We start from the raw sequence: 23148 nt of genomic DNA, 5'->3' as shown, positions 1-23148 counted from the left end.
GTGGAAGATAACAAACATATGGACAAAGAGAACAGATTAGTGGTTACCAGAGGGGAAGGAGGTTGGGGGGGCGGGCAAAAGGGACAAAGGAGCACATGTGTACAGTGATGGATAAAAACTAGACTACTGGGGGTGAGCACGATGAAGTGTACTCAGGAAGTGATAAACAATAGTGGACACCTGAAACTACACAATGTTATAAACCATTATAACGCCAATCAAAAAAAAAAACCTCCATGGAGATGTGCTGCATTTGCCCCTGCCCTGGTCATCGCCATGTTTCCAGTAAGATTTGGGATCTGTGTCTAATTGGGTCAGTGGTGAAAGGGGTATGAACATGGGGTCACTGCCCACTGATGATGCCACCCAGAGGGATGACAACAGCAGTGGAACCACAGAGACAATATTAACGACCGCCAGGAGCAACTGTTCAGCATTTGCTCCGTATCAGGCAGTCCTGAGCACTCTGACGAATCTGTACTCATTTCATCCTCTCTGTAACCTCTGATATCCTTTGTCCATTTTTCTTTTCTGTTGTTTATCTGCTTATTGATCTGGAACAGCTCTTTCTATCATCTTTCTTCTTTCTAATCTTCTAATTCTTTCAATGAAGTTTTAATGGTTATATGTATTGCAAATATCTTTCAGTCTGAGGTCTGTCTTTTAACTTTGTTTATGGGGTCTTCTCTCATACAAAAGTTTTATATTTTAACATAACATGCTTCTCAATCTTCTCTTTTTGGTTTATGCTTTGTCTATCTTGTTTAAGAAAGCCTTCCTAACCCCAAGGTCACAAAAACATTCTCTGATTTTTTTCCTAACATTTCTCAAGTTTTGTTTTTCATATATAGGTCTTTAATCCATCCCATTTTACAGCCGAGGAAACTGAGGGACAGAGACATTAAGTAACTGGTGTAAGGTCATTCAATTAGCAAGTATGCTTTCCTAAACAACACATACAATTGTCTTGAAAGTTACTTAAATGCTACCATATATCCTTTCAGAACTTGCTGCTCCCACTCAACATACTGTCTTGAAGATTTATCCACCATGATATGTAAAGATCTATTTCAAATTCATTTTAACCACTACACAGTGTCCCGTTGTCCAAATAAGTCAGCGGACGTATCCACTCCCCGACAGGGAGCACCTGAACTACTAAGAGCAGTGCTGTCATGAACATCCTTGTCCAGGTCCCATGTACAAATGAACTGGCTGTTCTCTGTAACAGGAGTCCAGAAACAGCATTTCTGAGTTGTAGGGTATGAACAAAATATTACGAAATTGCTCTTAGAGCAGCCGTTCACAACACACTCTGTGCATGGTGAGGGTCTCTCTCTTCCCACATGCTCATTAACCTTCACGCTATGAGACGGCTACTGAGGGGGATGAAACCATTTCTCCTTTTATTTTGCATTTCTCGGATTGCTGGTAAAACTGAGCACTTTCTCATGTTTACTGCTATCCTGGTTTCTCCCCTGTGCGCTCCCTTTTCATATCCTTCGTCCATTTTTCTTTCCTGTTATTTATTATTTCTCATGGACTTGGAGGAGCTCTTTCTATAATCTTTCTTCTTTCTAATCTTCTAATTCTAAAATTTTCTGAAAGTTCTGGGTTTGTTTTGTAACCCATCTGGAATTTATTTTTGTACATGATACGAAATTAGGATCTGATTTTGTATTTTCCACACGGACAGCCCTTCCAGAACTGTTAGTTGATTGGTCCATCCTTCCTCCCTGTAGTCAGCAGAACAATGTTCCCCACCCCAAAAAATGTCCACCTCCTAATCCGCAGAGCCTGTAAATGTGTGGTTACACTACCAGGGGAATTAAGGTTGCAGATGAAACTAAAGGTTGCTAGTCAGCTGACCTTGAGATGGGGAGAGTATCCTGGGTGACGTGTGTGGGCCCAACGCAATCACAGTCCTTATAAGCGATAAGAAGGCAGGAGGATCAGTCAGAGAGACTTGAAAATGCTACTTTTGAAGATGGAGGAAGGGGCCAAAGGATGCAGGTGGCCGCCAGGAGCTGGGAAAGGTGAGGAAACACATTCTCCCCCAGAGCCTGCAGAAGGAACCGGCCCTGCCCACACCTTGATTTTAGCCAGTGAGACCCATGCTGGACTTCTGACCTGTAGAACTGTAAGTAAGTTTGTGCTGTTTTAAGCCACTACATTTTGGGTAATTGATTATAATAATAATAGGAAACTAATACACTCCTTATCTGTAATTTGTCATACATCACACTTTTTATTTTGTCCTATCATCTATTTCTCTATCTCTGCACCAATGCCATCCTGTTCTATTACTATAAATTTACAGTAAGTCTGCAAATCAAGAAAGGTGAAGCCTCTTTTCTTCTTCAAAATTGCCTTGGCTATTCTGGACTATGTAATTTCTTTAATTAAAAAAAAGAATATATCTTAAAAGAAAATAAATGCAGTGCCCAAGGGAGATACATTCCAGGCAGGGAGCATGAGCCAAGACTCAGAGTCATGAAAACAGCGGCAGGATCATCAAACCACAAGTCGCACAAAACAGCTGGGAAAACTTTCAAAACCACTGGACTCTGAGCCCTGGGAGCAGACGACTTCAACAGCCTAGAAACCATTAACAGCTAGCAAAGACTTTTACTGCTGGCCATGATGGAGTAACACTGACCAAATTTACCCTCCCAACTCAAACAAATTGTTTTAAATCCAACAAAATATATAAAACAACAGTTTTCAAGACACTGGAATTCAGGCAACAAAGGAGAGCAGTCCTGAGGAATGGGCAACAAGAGAGGCGAGCCCTCTGAGTGCCATGGCTCACAGTGCTTAGTGAGTCAGCAGGTCGAGGAGCAGGGAGGGAAACCCAGACAGAGCACAGTGGACCCCTGATTTGAGAAGACAGAGCTGGGAGTTCAAGGAGACCAACGAAGCTGGAGTTCACAGGGCCGAGCTCTGGCAGGATGAGGTGCAGAGGGAAAGAACTCCAGTCACTCACAGAGGGTCCCTGCAGGCTTCAGATGACTGATCAGGAAAGAACCACTGCACAGCAGCCAGTGCTCAGATAGCCAGAAAGAGGCCATTCCATAGGCCAGACTGGCAAACATCCTAATTCAGGGACACTGGGAGGGTACTCCAAGGGGTCTTCTCACCAAGTGGAGAATAATTAGTCCTAGAAAGAATGCTGCTCCGGCCCCACCTAACATCTAAGGGCAAGACCCAAAAGGGTCAAACTGTCTCCAAAGCTCCAGAGCATTCACCCAGCACAGAAACGTTCAGCCCCCAATAGGAGAAAATTCACAGTATTTGGATTCCAAGCAAAAATTACTAGGCATGGGGGCCAGCCCCATGGCATAGTGGTTAAGTCCGGCGCTCCGCTTCTGTGGCCTGGGTGTGCGAGTTCAGATCCCAGGCCAGGCGCAGACCTACACCACTCATCAGCCACACTGTGGTGGTGACCAACATATAAAGTAGAGGGAGACCAGCACAGATGATAACTCAGGGATAATGTTCCTCAAGCAAAAAAAAAAAAAAGAAGAAGATTGGCAACAGATGTTAGCTCAGAGCTAAACTTCCTCAAGAAAAAAAAAAATGCCATACATGCAAAGAAGCAAGAAAATATAACCAAAATTAGGACAAAAATCAATCAATCAAAACTGATCCAGAACTGATAGAGATATTAGAACTAGCAAACAAGGATATTAAAATAGTTGTAACTGTATTTCATATGTTCAAAAAGCTAGAGGAAATACTGAACGTGTTAAGTCAAGACATGGAAGACATAAAAGAGAACTTCTGGAAATGAAAACTACAGTATCTGAGGTGAAAAATACATTGGATGGGGTTAATGGCAGATCAGACACTGCAGAAGAAAAGATGAGTGGACTGAAGACACAGCAATAAAAGCTATCCAGAATGGAACACAGAGAGAAAAGACTAGAATGAAAGGGAACAGAACATCAGTGAGCTGTGGGACCACTGATAGATGTGTAATTGGGGCCCTGAAGGAGAAGAGTGAGAAGAAGACAGAAGAAATTATTTGAAGAAATAATGACCACAATTTTTCCAACTGTGATAAAACTATAAACCCAGAGATCCAAGCTCAATGAACTCCAAGCAAAAAATCAGTTGAAGGACAATTCTGGCAAATCCAGACAGCAGCAGACTACGTTTTAAATCTCCACAAATCCCCTCATGAAAACAGGGCAACCAGGACAGCAAAACCAGAGCCCACAGCCCAGCCAGGAGAAGCCGACGGTAGGTCCTGCCATCAGTTTACAACCAATCAATCAGAGGGCTTCAAGCCCAACCAGCTGCTTGCTGCCAGGACTGTAACTACGTCATAAATCAGACACCTGAAAATTCCACTCCAGAAAAGGTAATTCCATTTTTCCCTTAACGCTAGCTGTACAAGTCTATTCTCTAGGGAAATGATCTATTCTGGCATTTCTACGGACACAGGTAAACAATGTTTATTACATTTCACTATTGTCCTTTCAAGTAACTTAATCAAAAACCAGATTAATCATGTTTGATTTTAACCACAAAATATGCCTATTTTTATAATCAATGATATTATCTTTCTTTCCTATATTTATGTTTCTTACAGGTTGGTATTTGTTTTATTTTTAAAATGTAATTATGAATATATGTCAAAGAAGAAAACACTAGATTTAAAACAGGGAATGGGTTAGATATAAATGTGATCCTTTGTTTAGTTTTTTTATTTTTAAAGATTGGCCCTGAGCTAACATCTGTTGCCAATCTTTTTCTTCTTTTTCCCCTCTCCTTAAAGCTCCCCAGTACACAGTTGTATATTCTAGTTGTAGGTCCTTCCGGTTCTGCTACATGGGACACCGTCTCAGCATGGCTTGACGAGTAGTGCTAGGTCCACACCCAGAATGAGAATCAGCAAAACCCTGGACAGCCGAAGCAGAGGGAGTGAACTTAACCACTTGGCCACAGGGCCGGCCCCTTTTGTTTAGTATTTTTAAATTATATATTCTATGCCTTCAACACATTTAACTTTACCAACTAAAACTGGAAATTTATTCTAAACTGACTCTGACAGAAAATACATGCCTACCACGCAGCACTGCGAGGGATTCTAGCAGATACTCTGGCAATTTCTCAAGTACAAGTGGTGCTGTACATTTCAAAACCACTTACATAAGACGTGATTATTAATGTACACATTAGTGGCAAAGAGGAATCGTGAGAACAATCCGGTACGCACAATATTCAAAAACTGAAAGAACAAAACAATTAAAACCATCAAATGTACTGCCCTTTTGAAAAGAAGGAAAATACTTAATGATGTGGTTTGTCCCACAATCAGCTATTAAATTTGGGTACCTGAGTATTTTTAGATATCTCAGAAAATCCTGGAAGACCATGAAGACGGAGGCCAGCACATCGAGTTCCAGGCCAAAGAAATAAGTGTGCTGCTTCCACCAACTGTAAAATTAAACGCAACAAGGCCAGTTTCCATAAACTACAATCTCAACTCATAAAAATCACTGCCAAATGACAGGCTCGCTTGCACCTGTGCACCAGCACCAGGCCCTGCAGCCGAGAGACAGTGGCCGGTCCTCCCTGGAGACCTGAGCAGCACCCGAGAGGAAAGCCATCACAGGACGGATGAAGACTACGCTCCCCTCTACCAGCTTGCACATTTGTTCATTCCCTGTCTTTCTAACTTTCTAAGAGACTAACCACCTGTGATCTAGAACATTCTTTCAGCAGGAGAGATCTCTAGAAGAGCCAAGGACTCAATGCTCACTCAGGGTGAACTTCTCCAACACTCCCTGCTAACTTCCGCTCCTCTTTCACCACAGGTGGAATTCTCAATCAGGACGCCAGCTTGGGGGTCCTTAGGCATAAACTAAGGGCCCTGAACACAAGGTGTCAGCCACAGCAGAAGGCGCTGGGCCAGCCAAACACGAAGCCGAAGGCCTCCATCACTCCTCGGCCAGCTACACTCATGCAGGCACAGCATCACCCACGGGAAGGACGTCACTTTCCTGGTAGCCCTGGCTCCCTTTCTTAAACCTGCATCTGAGATCACAGACTCTCCACTATGGCAGAGCTTCAAGGGAGCAGAAAGCACTTTTTAAAAATGACAAACTCACGGCTATACTAACAGTGCAAAATAGAACTGGCAGTCCACAGCTTCCAGCCAACCTCTAATCTGCAAGCCCCGTGTCTGCAGGACACCCACATGAAGCGCCCTTTTAGGCGTCACCAACAGACCTTCCACAGGCCCTCGGTCAGGGGACTGCAAGTAACTGAGCTGATTCGTGTCTGAAGCAGAGGTGACAACTGCTGGGCCACACCTGATCACTGTTCAATTCTACACCTCTATATTAAGGAAAAATTCAACCAACTGATTCAAATTAAAGCAATCTATGGCCACCATTTAATAATCTATGATAATGATTATATCTATGATGATCTACGATAATCTTTGATAACAATCTGATAAACGGTATTGTACTGGACAAAGTCCCTCGGGAACAGAGGGAAGTCATGCTGTGTGCCTGAAAAGTCAGCTCTCTGCAAACACTTACTTGAAGGGGACGTGGATGGCTTCCTGGAGGGCCTCTGCTCTGCCTTGGGGCCACTGTCGTGCCCTGTGGATGTGTCCAGGAGTCCTTCTGGGCTCAGCGAGTACTGGAACTGGACGGTCCCCGACTCCACCTGCTTCACCTACAGTAGATCATAACACAAGCAATGACGGCCACGCTCTCTTCATCAGCATCCTTTGGTTAGAATAATTCAAGCAGGAACAATTCGCCTAGCCCTCAAAGACTAGGCAAAATCAAGGATCTCTGAAGCCATGTGTTCTGAGATGATAATCAAGTACTTTTCTGAGCAGAAAACAATTGACTGTGACACTAAAATCCCAGAAGACCACATTATCACAGAATGACCCTTATGCAAGTAGCAATCAAACTTTTCTCCGGCTTTGAATGTTTTTAATTAACACGTAAAATTGACTTCTTAAAGTTTGGAATACATTTCTATGAGTTTCAACACGTGTAACCACCACAATCAGCGTACAGAGCAGCTCCGTCAGCCAAACACTCCCTGGTGCTGCCCTTCGTACCCCATCCTGCCCCCCCCTGACCGCCACAGTCCCCCAGCGGCTCCATCACGTGGTCTGGTCTTGATAGACGTCACATAAGTGGAATCACATGGTATCTAACTTTTGAGACTGGCTTTTCTCACTCAACACAATACTGATGAGACTCCTCCAAGTCATTCTATCTATTATTATTTGCTCCTTTTTACTGCTGAGTAGTATTCTACTGTTTGACAGACCACAGTTTATTTATCCATTTACTCATTTAAGAACATCTGGGCTGTTTCCAGCTTGGGCGATTACACACAGAGCTGCTACAAACACTGCTGTGCATACTTCTGTGTGAACGTAAGTTTCATCTCTCTAAGAACAGGATTGCTGAGTCATGGGGTAAGTGTCTTAGGAAACTGCCCAACTGTGATTTACCTCTGGACTCTACTCTGTTCAATGCGTCTATGTGTCAGTTCCTTCACCACAGCACTTTATATTGATCATCGTAGCTTTATTGTAAGTCTTCAAATTGTGTATTATGATTCCTCTAACTTTTCTTTTGAAAATTGTTTTGATTCTTCTAATTCTTTTGCCTTTCTATAAAAATTTTAGAATCGGCTTGCCTATATTTACCAAAAAAATCCTGCTGGGATTTCGCTTGAAATTGCATCTTCTATAGATCAACTAGGGGAGAACTTATATCTTTATATGTTGAGGTTTCCAATCCATAAAGACGTTATGTCTCTCCATTTATTTAGGTCTTCTTTGATTTCACCTAAGAGTAACCACAATGAGAATAATGACATGCAGCAGAAGGAATGTTTCATGGTTTTCAGTATTCAGATCCTGTACATATTTTGTTAGATTTATTTCATTGAGGGGAGGGCTTTGTAAATAAATACTGTTTTTTCAAACTTTACTTTCCAACTTTTCATTGCTAGTATATAGAAATACGATGGAATTTCTATCTTGACCTCCTGTTGTCTCCTGCAACCTCAATAAACTCACTTATTTATTCTAGGAGTTCTTTTGTAGATCTCTTGGGATTTTCCACGTAGACAATCATGTTGTCTGAAAATAAGGACAGTTTTGATTCTTCGTTTCCAATCTGCATGTGTTTCCTGTTGTCTTCTTGCCTCACTGCATTGCCTAGGACTTCCAGGACAATGCTGAACGAGATTATGAATGCTGTAAGCAGACATCCTTCACTTGTTCCTGATCTTAGGGGGAAAGCATCCAATCCTTCACCGTTAAGTATGATGTTAACTAAAGGGTTTTTGTAGACGGCCTTGATCAGACTGAGGAAGTTCTCTTCTGTTCCTAGTTTGCTCAGAGTTTTTATCATAAATGGATGCTGAATTTTGTCAAATGCTTTTTCTGCATCAATTGCTATGATCCTAGAGTTTTCCTTCTTTAGGCTATTACTACAATGTATTACATTTCTTGATTTTCAAAAAGAAAACAGACTTGTATTCCGAGGAGAAACTCCCACTTGGTCATGGTGTATTTTTTTTCCATATTGTTGGATTCAACTTGCTAATATTTTGCTGATATTTTGTTTTACATCTGTGTTCTTGAGGGATATGTGTCCACGGTTTACTTTTCTCATACTGTCTTCTTTTGGTTTGATATCAGTAATACAGACCTCATGACATGAACTAGGAATTGTTCCCATCTCTTCTATTTCCTAGAATAGACTGTATAAAATTGGTATCATTTCCTCTTTAAATATTTAGTAGAATTCACAGTGAATAGGGCTGGATATTTCTTTTTCAAAAGTTTTTTAATTATGAATTCAATTTGTCTAATAATTATAGAAGTAAACTACTCAGGTTATCTACTTCATCTTGGATGAGTTTTGATAGTTTGTTGTTTAGGATGAATTGATTCATTTCATCTAAACTGTCAAATTTATGAACACAGAGTTATTCATAGTATTCTCTTACTGTCCCTTTGACCTTGTGGCCTGTAGTGACAACCCTTCTTTCATTCGAGTAGTAGTAATGTGTCTTTTCTTTTTCCTTTTTCTGTCTTGCTAGAGGTTTGTCAATTTTATTGATCTTTTCAAAGAATCAGTTTTTGGTTTCATTGGTTTTCTCTATTTTTTTCCTCTACTGTTTTTGTTTTAAATTTCACTGTTTTCTCCTCTTATCTTTATTATTGACTTTCTTCTGCTTGCTTTAGGTTTATTTTGCGCTTCTTTTTTCTAGTTTCTAAAGGAAGATTAGATTACTGATTTGAGACCTTTTTTCTTTTCTAACATAAGCACTTAACCCGATAAATTTCCATGTAAGCCCACTTTAGCTGCATCCTACAAATCCTGATATGTTGTATATTCAGTTCAAAATATCTTTTATTTTTTTCTTGAGGCTTCCTCTTTGACTTACAGATTATTTAGAAATGTATTGTTTAATTTCCAAGTACTTCTAACTTTTTATGTCATCTTGGTTGTTGATTTCTAGTTTAACTCCATTGTGATCACAGAATATACCCTGTATAATTTCAATTCTTTTAAAATTATTAAAGTTTGTGTTATGACGCAGGATGCGGTCTATCTTGGTGGGCGTTCCATGTGCACTTGAGGAGAGCGTGCGTTCTGCTCTGCTGGGTGGACTGCTCTACAAACGTCACTTACATCCAGGTGGTTGATGCGGATGTTCAGTTCTTCCATAACCTTGGTGATTTTCCATCTATGTGTTCCATAGTTTACTCTGGGAGGAATGTTGAAGTCTCCAACTAGAACTATGAATTTGTCTGTTTCTCCTTCCAGCTCTATTAGTGCTGCTTTATGCACTTTAAAACTCTGTTATATGCATATACTTTTAGGATTGTATGTCTTCTTGGTGAATTGACTCTTTCACCATATGTAATATCCCTCTTAATTCAGGGAAATTTCCTCTGCTCCCCAATCTACGTGTCTGGTATGAATACAGCTACTCCAGTTTTCTTTTGATTGGTGTTCGCAGGGAATGTTTCCCCTCCTGTTACTTTTAACCTGCCCACATCATTACATCATGAAGGGAGTTCCTGGTAGACAGCATACAGTTGGACCTTGATTTTTTGTGCAACCTGACAATTTCCATCCTTCAACTGGCGTGCTGAGACTATCTTCATTATTTAATTACTGGTATGTTTGGGCTCAGGACTATCATTTTACTATTTGTTCCTTCTGTTTTTCATTCCTGTTTTTCTTTCTGCCTTCTTTTGAATAAATTCCATTTTATCTATCTACTAGGTTTTTTACTATCTGTTTGTATCTCATTTTGAGTGATTCTGCTTGCATTTACAACGTAAATATTTAGCTTGTCACAGTCTACTCAGAATTGAAGTTTCATTCTTTCAAGTGGACTGGAGAAACCAGGACACCGTATAGGCCTCTCTACCTTCCCTCTCTGTCTTATTGCTGTCTTACCTATTATGTCTACATACCTTAAAAATCCTATCACGGTCCTAATTTCTGCTTCAACCACCAAACATATTTTAAAGAACTCAAGAGGAGGAGAATATTTTATCATATTTTTCATTTCTGTTGCTCTTTTTTCATTCCTGATACACCAAGTCTCCATCTGGTATCATTTCTCTTCTGTCTGAAGAAACTCCTTTAGCAATTCTTTTAGAGCATATCTACTGCCAATGAATTCTCTTAGTTTTAGTTCGTCTGAGAATGTCTTTATTTCACCTTCATTCCTGCATGACTTTTGCTGGGGAGAGAAGTCTGAGTTCTGGGGTCTTCCTGTTAGTGCTTATCAAATGTTGTTCCACTTCCTTCCAGCCTCCATGGTTTCTGCTGAGGAAAATACTCGAATCACTGCTCCCCTAGAAGTAAGGCAGCACTTTTCTATCGCCGTTTTCAAGCCTCTGTCTTTGTCTCTATTTGTCAGCAGTTTGTGATTTGTCTGAGTATGGATTTCTTTGCATTTGTCTCTGGGGTTCACTGAACTTCTTCAATCTGTAGGTTTATGTCTTTTGACAAATTTGGGAAGTTTTCAGCCATTATTTCTTCAAATATTTTTTCTGCACTGTACTCTCTCTCCTCTGCTGGGACTCTGATGACACAAGTGTTAGCCTTTGTGGTACTATCCCAAGGTCCCTGAGGCTTCACCCACTGCCTCCCGATCATTTTTCTCTCTGTGGTTCAGGGTGGATAAATTCTATTGATCTATCTTCAAGTCCACTGATTCTTCTGTCATCTCCCTTCTGCTATTAAGCCCATCTAGTTTATTTTTATTTTGGTTATTTTTCCGTCCTAAAATTTCCATTTGCTTCTTTTTAATCTTCTATCTCTTTGCTAAGACTTTCTAGCTTTCCATTCGTTTCAAAAGTGTTCACTCTTATTTACTGGAGCATTTTTATAATGCCTGCTTTAAAGTCTTTGACAATTCCAAAATTTGTGTCATCTCAGTGTTGCTGTGTGTTGAACGTCTTTTCCCTGTAAGGTGAAATTTCCCTGGTTCTTTGAATGTCAATTAAGTTTGGATTGTATCAAGAACATTTTGATGAACATTCAAAGACTGTGAGTCTCATTTAAATTCAATGGAGAATGTTGATATTTCCGTTTAGTCTGGAATCAACCCAGTTGGGTTCAGGCCACAGTTTCCAACCAGCCTTCCGTGGGTTGTGGCTTCAATGCCAGTTCCGTTCTCAAAGCCTGTGCAGTGCTGTCTGGATCTCTCCACAAGTGATCCACCCGGCCGGCAACTCCGTGCCTGGGTGGTGATCTACCCACAGTTCAGTTCTCCAAGTATGCTGTTTAGGCTCAGACTCAGGCATGCGCAGCTTGGGGGTCAACCCAGCATTTCTTAAACAACTTTATGGGGTTGCTTTCTCAGCCCCTCCCTCTCCACAACCTCTCTGGTACTTTCCAGTTCCCTGTGGCTCCCTTCACAATCCTGCGGCCAGGCCCTGCTGTGCTGCACGTCTCCGGCAACAGCACCTAAATCCAAAGCCAAGCAGTGGGAGGACAGAGCGTTTTTTGTTTTGTTTTGTTTCTATTTTTCTTTTTTCTCCCCAAAGACCCCTGGTACACAGTTGTGTATTTTTAGTTGTGGGTCCTTCTAGTTGTGGCATGTGGGACGCCGTCTCAGCATGGCTTGATGAGCGGTGCCATGTCCGCGCCCAGGATCCAAACTGGCGAAACCCTGGGCCGCCAAAGCAGAGCGCACAAACTTAACCACTCGGCCACGGGGCCGGCCCCCTGTTTTTTCTTTTAAGAAGTGCAAGAGTATATTAAAGAGCTAAAGTTCTCATCTATCATTACTGGAAGTCAATATATGATGTCTAAAATTTATAAACCAAGAAATAGTAGTAGAAGCATAATATCTGGAAAACAAAGTAAATACCATAAGTCACAGCTAAGAGTTGAAAGTGTGCCTCTGGAGATATAAATTTTTTTTAAAAAATACAATTATTTGCTCAAGGGAAAAATACAGGAGTTGTTTAGGAAAGAAAACATAATCATAATATACTACTTACCTTCACAGTAAACAACATGGAAATAATCATAAAATAAACCCCAAAATTTACTTAGCCAAAAATTATGGGATGTTTATAACATTTATATTTTTCTTTGATTAATATCTGCCATTCCCACTCAACTGTAAGTTCCATGGGATCGAGGATATTTTTCCTATAGCATATATACATGCTCAATAACAATTCACTGAATGAATGAATAGGATCCAGAATTAACTGGCCTGGGGGCAGAGAAGAGGCAGGCCTAGGGCTCTGCGCTCTCTCACTCGCCAGGTGCTGCACTGCTTATAAGATAAGAAAGAGAGGAAGAAGCAGAGGAGCGCTCCTAGAAGGCAGGGGAGCGAAGCGAGTTTGTGAGTCTCCGTTCATGATTTCAGTTAATTACATCTGTTCAGAGCAGTGGGCCTCAACTAAGGGCAATGTTGTCCCCAGCAGACATTTGCGGCTGTCACAATTGGGAGGATGATACTGGCATCTCGTGGGGAGAGGCCAGGGCAGGTGCTGACGATCCGCCAACGCCCAGGACAACCTCACATTAAAGAATCATCTGGCCCAAAACCTCAGCAGTGCTGAGGCTGAGAAACTCTGATTAGAAGTGATATTCCTTGTGAAAAAATGGTGGTATTTGATATATTTGTGTTCTTAATATACCCCAATATAGTTTACACACTTTAAGAGTAAAGGAAATGCCGTGGCATAAGAAGGGTAACATTAAATAAAATAAATATTTATTTATATTCATACAGACAGACAGAGAGAGATCATGAATGAGGAGAGAATGGCAAAGGCTTCAGCATTTCTAATGGCAATTTGATAATAAGGGCTCAAACTAGACCGTGTGGGAATGCAGCAAAATGTGGTCCCATAATGAGAGACATTCCTTATGATAAGGAAAGCTGCACAATCAGCTGTTCCCTTATTCAGGTCCCCAAAGCAGTCTCTGAATCATAAATAACAACACTGAAAATAAGGTTTGTCGCTGGAGTCAGCACACAGGTGACATTCTGAAGTGACAGGTATAGTCCCCTTACCTAAGAAAAATGGGACAATTGAGTCCTAAAAGGTTCCTATTTGCACTGCTGACAAAGGCTGGGCATTTTTCAGGGATGGAAGCAGAAGAACCAAATGATGTACCAGACAGAAACCCCGCCCCGACACATTAGTGTCAGGAAGGACTGTCACATGGTGTCAGGGGCACCCTGGGTCATGATTACCCATTCTGCAAGCCCACCAAGGGGCCAGGGGAGGCCAGGGAATGAGACCCTCACACACACTTCAACTCGCCCTGCCCCACTTTTATACACTGGGGTGCAGAGAAAGCTTCATTTCAAAAGTGGAAATCCTGCTGTAATCCCACCCTCTGTACACAGCTGGAGAGAGCCGAGGTCCAGCAGGCGTGAGTGACAAGTCGCAAAGACGAGCCAGGGCTTGACACCGACCACCTGGCTCCCACTACAGCACTCGTCCCACACAGGCCCATCCTCCAATGCACCAAACATTTCAAAGGCCCTTTTTAAAAAGACTCGTACAGCACAGAAGTCGATCTTGTTGCAAAGTGTGTACAAATAAGAGTCACAGGCCCAGCAGGTCACCCCAAGAGACTGACATGTGAACGGGGATGCTGTGAGACCCAAGATGAAAACTGGCCTCAGGGAGGCCACAGCCAACTGTGACTCAGCAATGACACAATTTTTAAGGGCATATTCATGACAGGAAAAAACTCTGCTCATGAAACATCTGCAAACATTTGTCAACTTCTGGTTTTGAAAATATATGAACTTGCTAGAAGCTCACAGGAAAAGAATCATACTTACGAAGTGTCTAAGAATTTACCTCTTCGGAGCTCATGCTGGCTGGGGGTACCTTATAGACCAGGCGGTGCGAGGGGTTGGGCTGGATCCCACCCTGTAGGGGTAACGTCACCCTCCCAGAGCTGGCTTCCAGGACGGGGTTCCAAATAGCCCAGCGAACCAGGTGCATACATGCCAAGCTGGACAAAGAGGTGAGGGAAGCTGCCTGGAAGGGAAACAAAGCACATCGGTGCATGAGTTATCCGAACACCCGCCTGGGTCAGGAACATCACGGTGCTTTCAGGTAAACTTGAACTAGAGAGCAGTGTATAAGGCAGGGGATCACCCGTTCCATTTTACCAAAGCAGGAATGGAGGCAGGAGCAGGACACAACACCACATGGGTGGCACAGAGTGCCAGGAGGCCAGCCTCCCATCCTGAGACCCCACCCTCCTAACTAAGACCCCTCCCACCCCGAGTCTCCTTTGCGGCTTCCCTCCTAAAGACCAACGCCGTCTTCATGGCTCCTGATCCCATAAGGATCTCTCTGCAGGTTTGTAAACACTCAGCACCCTGACAACATCTACCTGAATCCATCAGGAAAACACCAGGACCCACCCTTCGTGTTAGTGATAAGAAACTGTGTGAAACAGCAGAGAATATGGGCAGATATTCAATTTAGGGTTATTAGCACAGTTTCTGCAGCAGTTTCAGCTCGTAATGGGGTAATTTATCCATGTGACTTTATGTGCAACTGTGAAACCACTGGGGTCGAGTTTACGTGCTGCTCCTTTTTCACCTTCGCTGTCACTGGCCAAACGAAAGGAATGAGGACACTAAGGACACCCTAGGATCAGCATCCACACTGCAAGGTCATTTCACAAATATGGTTTCAGGGCTGGACGCAGCAGCGTTTTAAAGGAACCCTTCCATCCTTCATTCAAAAAGCAGTAAGAATGAAGCCCAACTCCAGGCCTCGGTTGGGTACCAAGACGCCACTCAGCTGGGCTCTGGGACTGGGACTGGACCCTTGAGAAGGCAACTCAGAGACACCGGCTCTGACGGAGGCCCCGACTGGCAGGCTCTACTGCCGTAACAGCAGCACCCCAGGAAGGCCAGTTCTCAAGCCACAGAATCCAGGGGGCACTTGGTGACACCAGGTCAGACTGGGTACCTGGGAAGAGCATTTCCCACCCCCAGAGTTCAGCTGCACTACCCAGAGTCAGACTGGAATGGGCCAGACTCAGGGGCAGCAGCCGTGCCCCTCGCCCCAAGATCCCTAGCCTTGCGGCAATGTGGGAAGAGGTGTAGGCAGTCACATGGAATGTGAGCAGGGTCTTCTTGTCCTAAGATCTCTTCATGGGTAAGAGAGAGCCATCTGCACATCTCTGTTATAAGGAAAACAAATGAACCAGGTGGCTCCTCACTGTCTCCGGGCAGCTGAGGGAGCCAAGGGCCCTCCACCTCTCTTGACCACCAGCCAAGTGCACTAACCCAGGCAGCCCTGGCCATAGGGAGGGTGGACAGCCTGCAAGGAGGGGCCTCACACTCCTGAGAGGAACAGAAGCCCTGGCCCTGCCCATGGTGGTGAAGAGCAGCTTCCCCAAAGAGAGGGGAGGCCAGGGGAACCGTGGACTCGCAATGCATCAGGAGCCACTGAGGAGGTATGGTTCCCGCGGTGTGGCTGGGGCTCCCGCGGACCCTGCTTATTTGGCTGGACCCACTGAGCTGCTGTGCCATTGTCACGGCCATGACTTGACTGCACTTGGGTCCAAGGCAAGTCTCCACACATGCACATAAAAGGACTCTGGCTGGACTCCGGCGCAGACGGCAGGATGGTGGACGGGGTTAAACCACAGCCGAGTATACGCGTGAGCGGTGCCCAACAAGAAAAGAAAGTGTGTGCATTTCATCCAAGTCAGTCTTCCCAGCCTGTTTCCTGCCGGAGGATATCCCCTCCTGTTACAACCTCTATATCCACGCGGGCATATAAAACACCCAGAATCAGTGTCTGGTTTTGAATTAATCTCTCTTTCCCGAGGCCCCATCGTAACTGGACCTCAAACAACCAGCTTCAGCTGGGCCTGGTCCGATCCTTTCCTGGAACCAAATTTTAGATCACAGGTTCGGCTCCTGCCACATTCTGCCAGGTCACGGGGATGAGCAGGGATTCAGGGCCCTGACAACTCAGTGAGGAAAAACCCACATCTTGGAAGGACTAAGGACGAGCAAAGAAGCCTCAGCGTGCGACTCTGTGCCACTTTCCACATCCGTCAAAGCGAAGACGACGTCTGCCTTTTCCCACCCGGCTCACTGGGTGACGGTGTAAAATGCTGCTGAGCAACTACAGTATATCAACAAAAAGACGATTAAAATCCATCACTTTTTAGAAATAAAATTATTATAAATGTATTAGGAAAACTGGCCACTAAAAACACTATAAGGATTCAATAATATCTAGAATACTTTTGTAAATAGTCGTCGTCTAGAAAACCCAGAAGTTTATTACAGGACCAAAATATGTATCCAAGTTTTCATACTGTTTGTGCAAGTCCTTCTGGTTTAATTTTTTAAATTAGGTGATTCCGATACCTAATTTTCCACTTTCACAGTTCCTTTTGGTTTTTTCGTTCTCAATCAATACAGCTATCTCCCCTGTGAAGTACCTGTCAGTCACACAAATATCTGTTTTCCCTCACTTTTGTTTCTAACAGCTCTAACAAGAGACGGTTAGTGGCTTATTGATCACTCCTGCGCAAAGACTTCAGTGGGACTATTAGCGCCTGGTGGCAATCCAATTGCCATTTATTAGCGTGCACTCTCTCCCAACCAGCCAGGGTGACACCTGCAGGTGATAACCTCCCTAACCCCCCCACCCGACTCTAAGGGGAAGGTCAGGTGCAGGGAGCATGCGCACAGAGCAACGGTAACTATGTAACAGTCACCCAGCCGGAGCTCCTCCTACCAGTGAACTAGCGCTGAGCCCAGATCTGTTACTTTATAACGTCCTTTCCTGCCAAACCGGCTTTGAGTTGACGCAAACTGAAAAGAAAAAAAACAAAATACACTGAATTTATCCCATTTAGACTTTCAATTATAATAGCAAGTAATATACAAAAAGCCAAAGGAATACACCTGGACTACGAGCGAGGTTTGTCGTGGAACAGAAGCGCCACACTGTCATTCATCAGGCAAAGCGCAAACAGATGACATGTGACCCAGGGGGATGCACAATCCACGTCCCTGTGGTGGGCGGGATGGTGGCCCCAAAAGGACATGCCCACACCCGAACCCCTGGACTCTGTGACTGTGATCTCATTTAGAAAAGGTGCCATGCAGATGTTATTAAGTATCATGAAATGAGGAGATCTAGATTATCCAGCTGGGCCTGAAATCCAAGGACAAGTATCCTTACAAGAGCAGGACAGCGGCCAGCCCCGTGGCCTAGTGGTTCAGTTCAGCACACTCTCTTTCAGCAGCTCAGGTGCGGGAACCACTTTGGTTCCTAGGCGCAGACCGACACCACTCGTCGGTGGCCAAGCTGTGGCACAGCTCACATACAAAATAGAGGAAGACTGGCAACAGATGTCAGCTCGGGGCAAATCTTCCTCAGCAAAAAGAAAAAAACAGCAGGACAGAGAGAGATTTGAGACACAGGGAGACACGCAGAGGGAGGGCCATGTGATGATGGAGGCAGAGGTTAGAGCAACGCAGGCAACAGCCAAGGAACGCCGGCAGCCAGGAAATGCCAGAAGAGACAGGAAGGACCCTCCCCTAGAGCCCCCTGGAGGGAGCGCAGCCCTGCCCACACCTCAGTTTTGGCCCCGCAGAACTGATTTTGGATCTGTGGCCTCCAGAACTACGAGAGAATAAATGTCTGTCATTTTAAGACACGTAGTTTGTGGCAATTTGTTCTGGAGTCACCTCGACTTCTGTCCTCAGACCAACTCAAAAGTCACTTAGAATTAGAAGCAGGTAAAAACTTCATGTTATTTCATGAGGCTGATTTTCTTTGAATTTTCAGTGAGATCTTCTCCTCCCGCCCGGAGCCCCATGCCAGCCGCCAGAGCCCCCTCCACACCGACTCTGGGTAGTGAGCCCCAAGGCCCAGGGGTAGAGTGGCCCCTACAGGGAGGTCCTCTGCCCCTGAAGCCGCCAGCAGAGACAGAGCTGGGCCCCAGGCACAGACCCTCGATGGGGCGAGCACACTGGGGCACTCAGCTGAACGCAAAGGGAAAAAAAGACAACCTGTTGTCTTGAAACGACTCCAAATGTCCCCAGTATGACTCAAATCACAGAGGAAGGAAGAGGCTCAAGAAAGAGAGAGGGAGAGAGACTGAGGAACTATATTACAGATGAAGGAGGGAGCAGGGGGCACAAGGAGGAGGCAGCCCGGGGCCCTGGCTGGACACAGGCATGTCCCACATTCAGATGGTGCAGGCATGTGTGACCCTAACCTCGGCTTGACTGCTGACCATGAGAGGCTGCAAGCACATGCGGCGGGTGGGCCAAGGCCCAACCAGGTGGCACAGACCAGGAACTTCCTCTGAACTCCTACAGAGGTGCACACACCCAAGATCATTCATCTCAGCATCATCTACAGCTGGGAGATAGTGAGAACCACCTAAATATCCAACCACAGGAAATCGGGTGAGTAAACTGTGGGACATGACGGAGTGCCCCCGGCTGGAGAAAGGGGTGAGGAAGCGCTCCGGAGACTTCCAGATACGACCACCAGCGTGTACTGGTAACACGAGAAAAAGCAAAATGCAAAAATGCACACACATAGTCGATACCCCCTGTGTATTAAAGGGAATTAAGAAAACACACACCTGTTAAAATTCACAAAAAGCGACACAGGGAGGATGGACCAGGAGCAAGAGTGCTGGCTCCCCCCAAGGGCTGGGTCTGTGGAAGGAACACAGTGTGGGACGCTTTTCTCAGATCACCTTTCGGTAGAATTTTGACTTTTAAAAGCATATTAGTGTTCTATATATTAAACAAATAAATTTAAATCAATAAGGATGGGGAAGAGAAATAAGCACAAAACCGAAAGCCGACAGCAACAAGAGGCGCCAGCGTAGCTCAAACGAGTGAGGCGACCACGCTGAGGGGCAGAGCCTGGAGACAGGAAACGCTGCCTGATGGCTGCCCTCGGTCCTGGCTGCTAACGGACCCTGGACTCTTTCCAGTAGGTTTGGTTTTTGTAGCCGCGTGAACGAAGCAATTCTAACATTATTTTAGATGCTTCCTAGGACTGAGCACATGAGCAGCTGTGCTGATGGTGCTGGCATGCAGCCAAGGGTCTCTGTGGAGGGCGGGCGTGGAGAGCCCTGTGGGCCGACTGGGACTGAAGGATCAGCGAGGACTCAATTCCTGAGCCGTGGATGTGTACATGGATGTGTGCTCACGTGCGTGTGTGTTTGTATTTAAGTATGTGCATGTATGTGTACCTATGTGTGTGCGTGCACGTGCATGTGTGTTTCCACATGGAAATTTGCCAGCTCTGTCCACTGAGAGGCCTCAGAAACAAGACAAACCTAGTGCCCAGATCCAGACTCTAACACATTCCCCTTTAAAAAGCACCAGGGCTCATCAAAAACAAGGAAAGTCTGAGAAACTGTCACAGTCCACAGAAGCCTTAGGAGACATGGGGTCTAAATATAATGTGACATCCTGGATGGGGTCTTGGAACAGAGATGGACATTAGGTAAGGAAATTCAAATAAAGTCTGGACTTCAGTTAGTGATAATCTATCAATACTGGTTCATCAGTCATGACAAATGCACCATACTACCGATGTTAATAATAGGGAAAACTGGGTTGGGTATATAGGATCTCTCTGTACTATCTTCAGTTTTTCTGTAAATCTAAAATAAAAAGTTTATTTTGAAAAAGGCAGGGGTGGAAAACCATGGCTCCTCACAGGAACAGCTGATTCCAGAGCTGGAGCAGGGAAGATGCAAGATGAGCCTGGAGCATCTTGTTACGCCAGAGAGTAAGAAAAATGCTCAAAAAGCAAAACATGATGGAGGCTGTCACAGGACACAGCCTGAAGGAACTCTGGCCAAATCTGGGACAATCTGAGCACCAAAATAATTAGGGTGGTGATTTTTAAACTTATAGGACACAGCAAAAGTGGTACTAAGGGGGAAATTTATAGTTATAAATGCTTACATTAAAAAACAAGAAAGATTTCAAATCAACAACCTAATGTTACCACTTCAGAAACTAGAAAAAGGACAAACTAAACCCAAAGCTAGCAAATAATAAAGATTAAGGCAGAGACAAACAAGACAGAGAACAGAAAAAGAATAAAGAAAAATCAATGAAACTAAAAGTTGGTTCTTCAAAAAGATCAACAAAATTGATAAACCTTTAGCTAGAGAGACTAAGAAAATAAGTGAGAAAACTCAAATTACTAAAAAAAATGAAAGTGAGGACATTACTACCAATTCCACAGAAATAAAAAGGATTCTAAGAGCATACCATGAACAGCTGTATATCAACAAAGCGGACAACCTAGATGAAAAGGACAAACTCCCAGAAACACAAAACCTACCAACACTAAATCACAAAGAAATAGAAAATCTGATCAGATCTATGACTGGTAAGGAGATTGCATCAGTAACCAAAAATCTCCCAACAAAAAGAAAAACACTTGGAACTGATGGCTTCACTGGTAAATTCTACCAAACATTTAAAGAAGAACTAATACCAATCCTTCTCAAACTTTTCCCAAAAAATGAAGAGGAGGGAACACTTGCTAATTCGTTCTATGAGGCTAGCATAACCCTGATACCAAAGCCAGAAGAAGACACTATGAGAAAAGAAAACTACAGATCAGTATCCCTTATGAACATTGATGGAAAAATCCTCAACAAAATACAGTTACGTGCTGCATAACAACACTGTAGTCAACGATGGACCACATATACAACAGTGGCCCCATAAGATCAGCACCATAGAGCCTATGTGTACAGTAGGCTATACCATCTGGGTTTGTGTAAGGACACTCTAGGATGTTCGCACAACAACGAAATCACCTAACAGCGCATTTCTCAGACTGCATCCCTATCATAAAGTGACATACGACTGCACTAGGAAACAGAATTCAGCAATGTATTAAAAGGATTATACACCACGATCAAGAGGAATTTACTCATGGAATGTGAGGATGGTTCGACATACAAATCAATGTGATACACCACATCAACAGCATGAAGGGAAACCACAATCATCTCAACTGATGCAGAAAAAGCACTGACAAAATCCAACACCCTTTCATAACAAAAAACACTCAACGAACTAGGAAGAGAAGGAAACTACTTCAACATAATAAAAGCCGTATTTGAAAAATCCACAGCAAATATTAAACTCAATGAAAGACTGAAAGCTTTTCCTCTCAGATAAGGAAGAAGGACGGACGCATGCTTTCACCACTTCTGTTCAACATAATATTGGAAGAATTAACTTAACCAAGGAAGTGAAAGACCTATACAATAAAAACTACAGACATTGCTGAAAGAAACTAACGAAGACACAAATAAATGGAAATACGTCCCATGTGCATGGATTGGAAGACTTAAGATTATTAAAATGTCAATATTACCCAAAGCGATCTACAGATCCAATGCAATTCCTATCAAAATCCCAACAACTTTTTTTCCAGAAATAGAAAAACCCATCCTAAAATTCATATGGAATCTCAACAGACCCCGAATAGTCAAAACAATCTTGAAAAAGAAAAAAACTGGAGGACTCATGCTTTCTGATTTCAAAACTTAATACAAAGCTACAGTAATCAAAACAGCATGGTATTGGGGCCAGCCCAGTGGCGTAGTGGTTAAGTTCACGCACTCTGCTTCAGCAGCTCTGGATTCACAGGTTCAGGGCCCAGGAGTGGACCTACATACTGCTCATCAACCACGCTATGGCAGCATCCCACATACAACATAGAGGAAGATTGGCATGGATGTTAGCTCAGTGACAATCTTCCTCGAGCAAAAAGAGAAAAATTGGCAACAGATGTTAGCTCAGGGCCAATCTTCCTCCCCCAAAAAATAAAAACCAACATGGTATTGTCATAAAGACAGACAAATAGACCAAAGGAATAAAATAGAAAGCCCAGAAATAAATCCTTGCATATATAGTCAAATGATGTTTATCAAGAGTGCCAAGACAATTCAATGGGGAAATGACAGTCTTTTCAACAAATGGTGCTGGGAAAACTGGATATCCACATGCAAAAGAAGTTGGACCCTTACCTATCACCATATACAAAAATTAACTCAAAATGGATCAAGGACCTAAATGTAAGGCTAAAACAATAAAACTCTTAGAAGAAAACATAGGACAAAAGCTTCATGACACTGGATTTGGTGATGAGTTCTTGGATATGACACCAAAGGGACAGGTAACAAAAGAAGAAATTGCACTTCATGAAAATTTTTAAGTTCTATGCATCAAAAGGTACTACCAACAGAATAAAATGGCAACTCACAAAATGGGAGAAAATATTTGCAAATCATATATCTGATAAAAGATTAATATTTAAAATATATAGAGAACTCCTAAAACTTGACAACAAAAAACAAAAAACTTGATTCAAAAACACACAAAGGACTTGAATAGGCATTTCTCCAAAGAAGACTGGAATGGCCAACAAGCACATGAAAAGATACTCAACATCACCAATCATTAGGGAAAGGCAAAACTACAATGAGACACCACCACACACCCACTAGGATGGCTACAATCAAAAAAAAACAGAAAACAATGTTGGCGAGGATGTGGAGAAATTAGAAGCCTGGGCACTGTTGG

The 23148-nt window shown here is 43.4% G+C and overlaps 1 protein-coding gene across 29 annotated transcripts in view; it reads right to left on the bottom strand.

Annotated features, from left to right (window-relative positions):
• Positions 1-23148, bottom strand: part of NPHP4 (nephrocystin 4) — a 129080-nt gene that overhangs the window by 59871 nt on the left and 46061 nt on the right. For all 29 annotated transcript variants that reach the window (XR_011537610.1, XM_070611030.1, XM_070611032.1 and 26 more), the window contains 2 exons: positions 14369-14551; positions 6558-6696 (listed from right to left, as the gene is read on the bottom strand). Coding sequence is in view for 28 of the 29 variants with exons in the window: in XM_070611030.1 (XP_070467131.1) it covers positions 6558-6696; positions 14369-14551 (322 nt within the window). In the remaining variant the exon portion in view is untranslated. The remainder of the gene's footprint in view (positions 1-6557; positions 6697-14368; positions 14552-23148) is intronic.

This window comes from Equus przewalskii, chromosome 2 (genome assembly GCF_037783145.1).
Source record: "Equus przewalskii isolate Varuska chromosome 2, EquPr2, whole genome shotgun sequence".
Classification (NCBI taxonomy): domain Eukaryota; kingdom Metazoa; phylum Chordata; class Mammalia; order Perissodactyla; family Equidae; genus Equus; species Equus przewalskii.
Note: the sequence above shows the minus strand (reverse complement) of the source record. Positions and strands in the feature narration are given on the sequence as shown.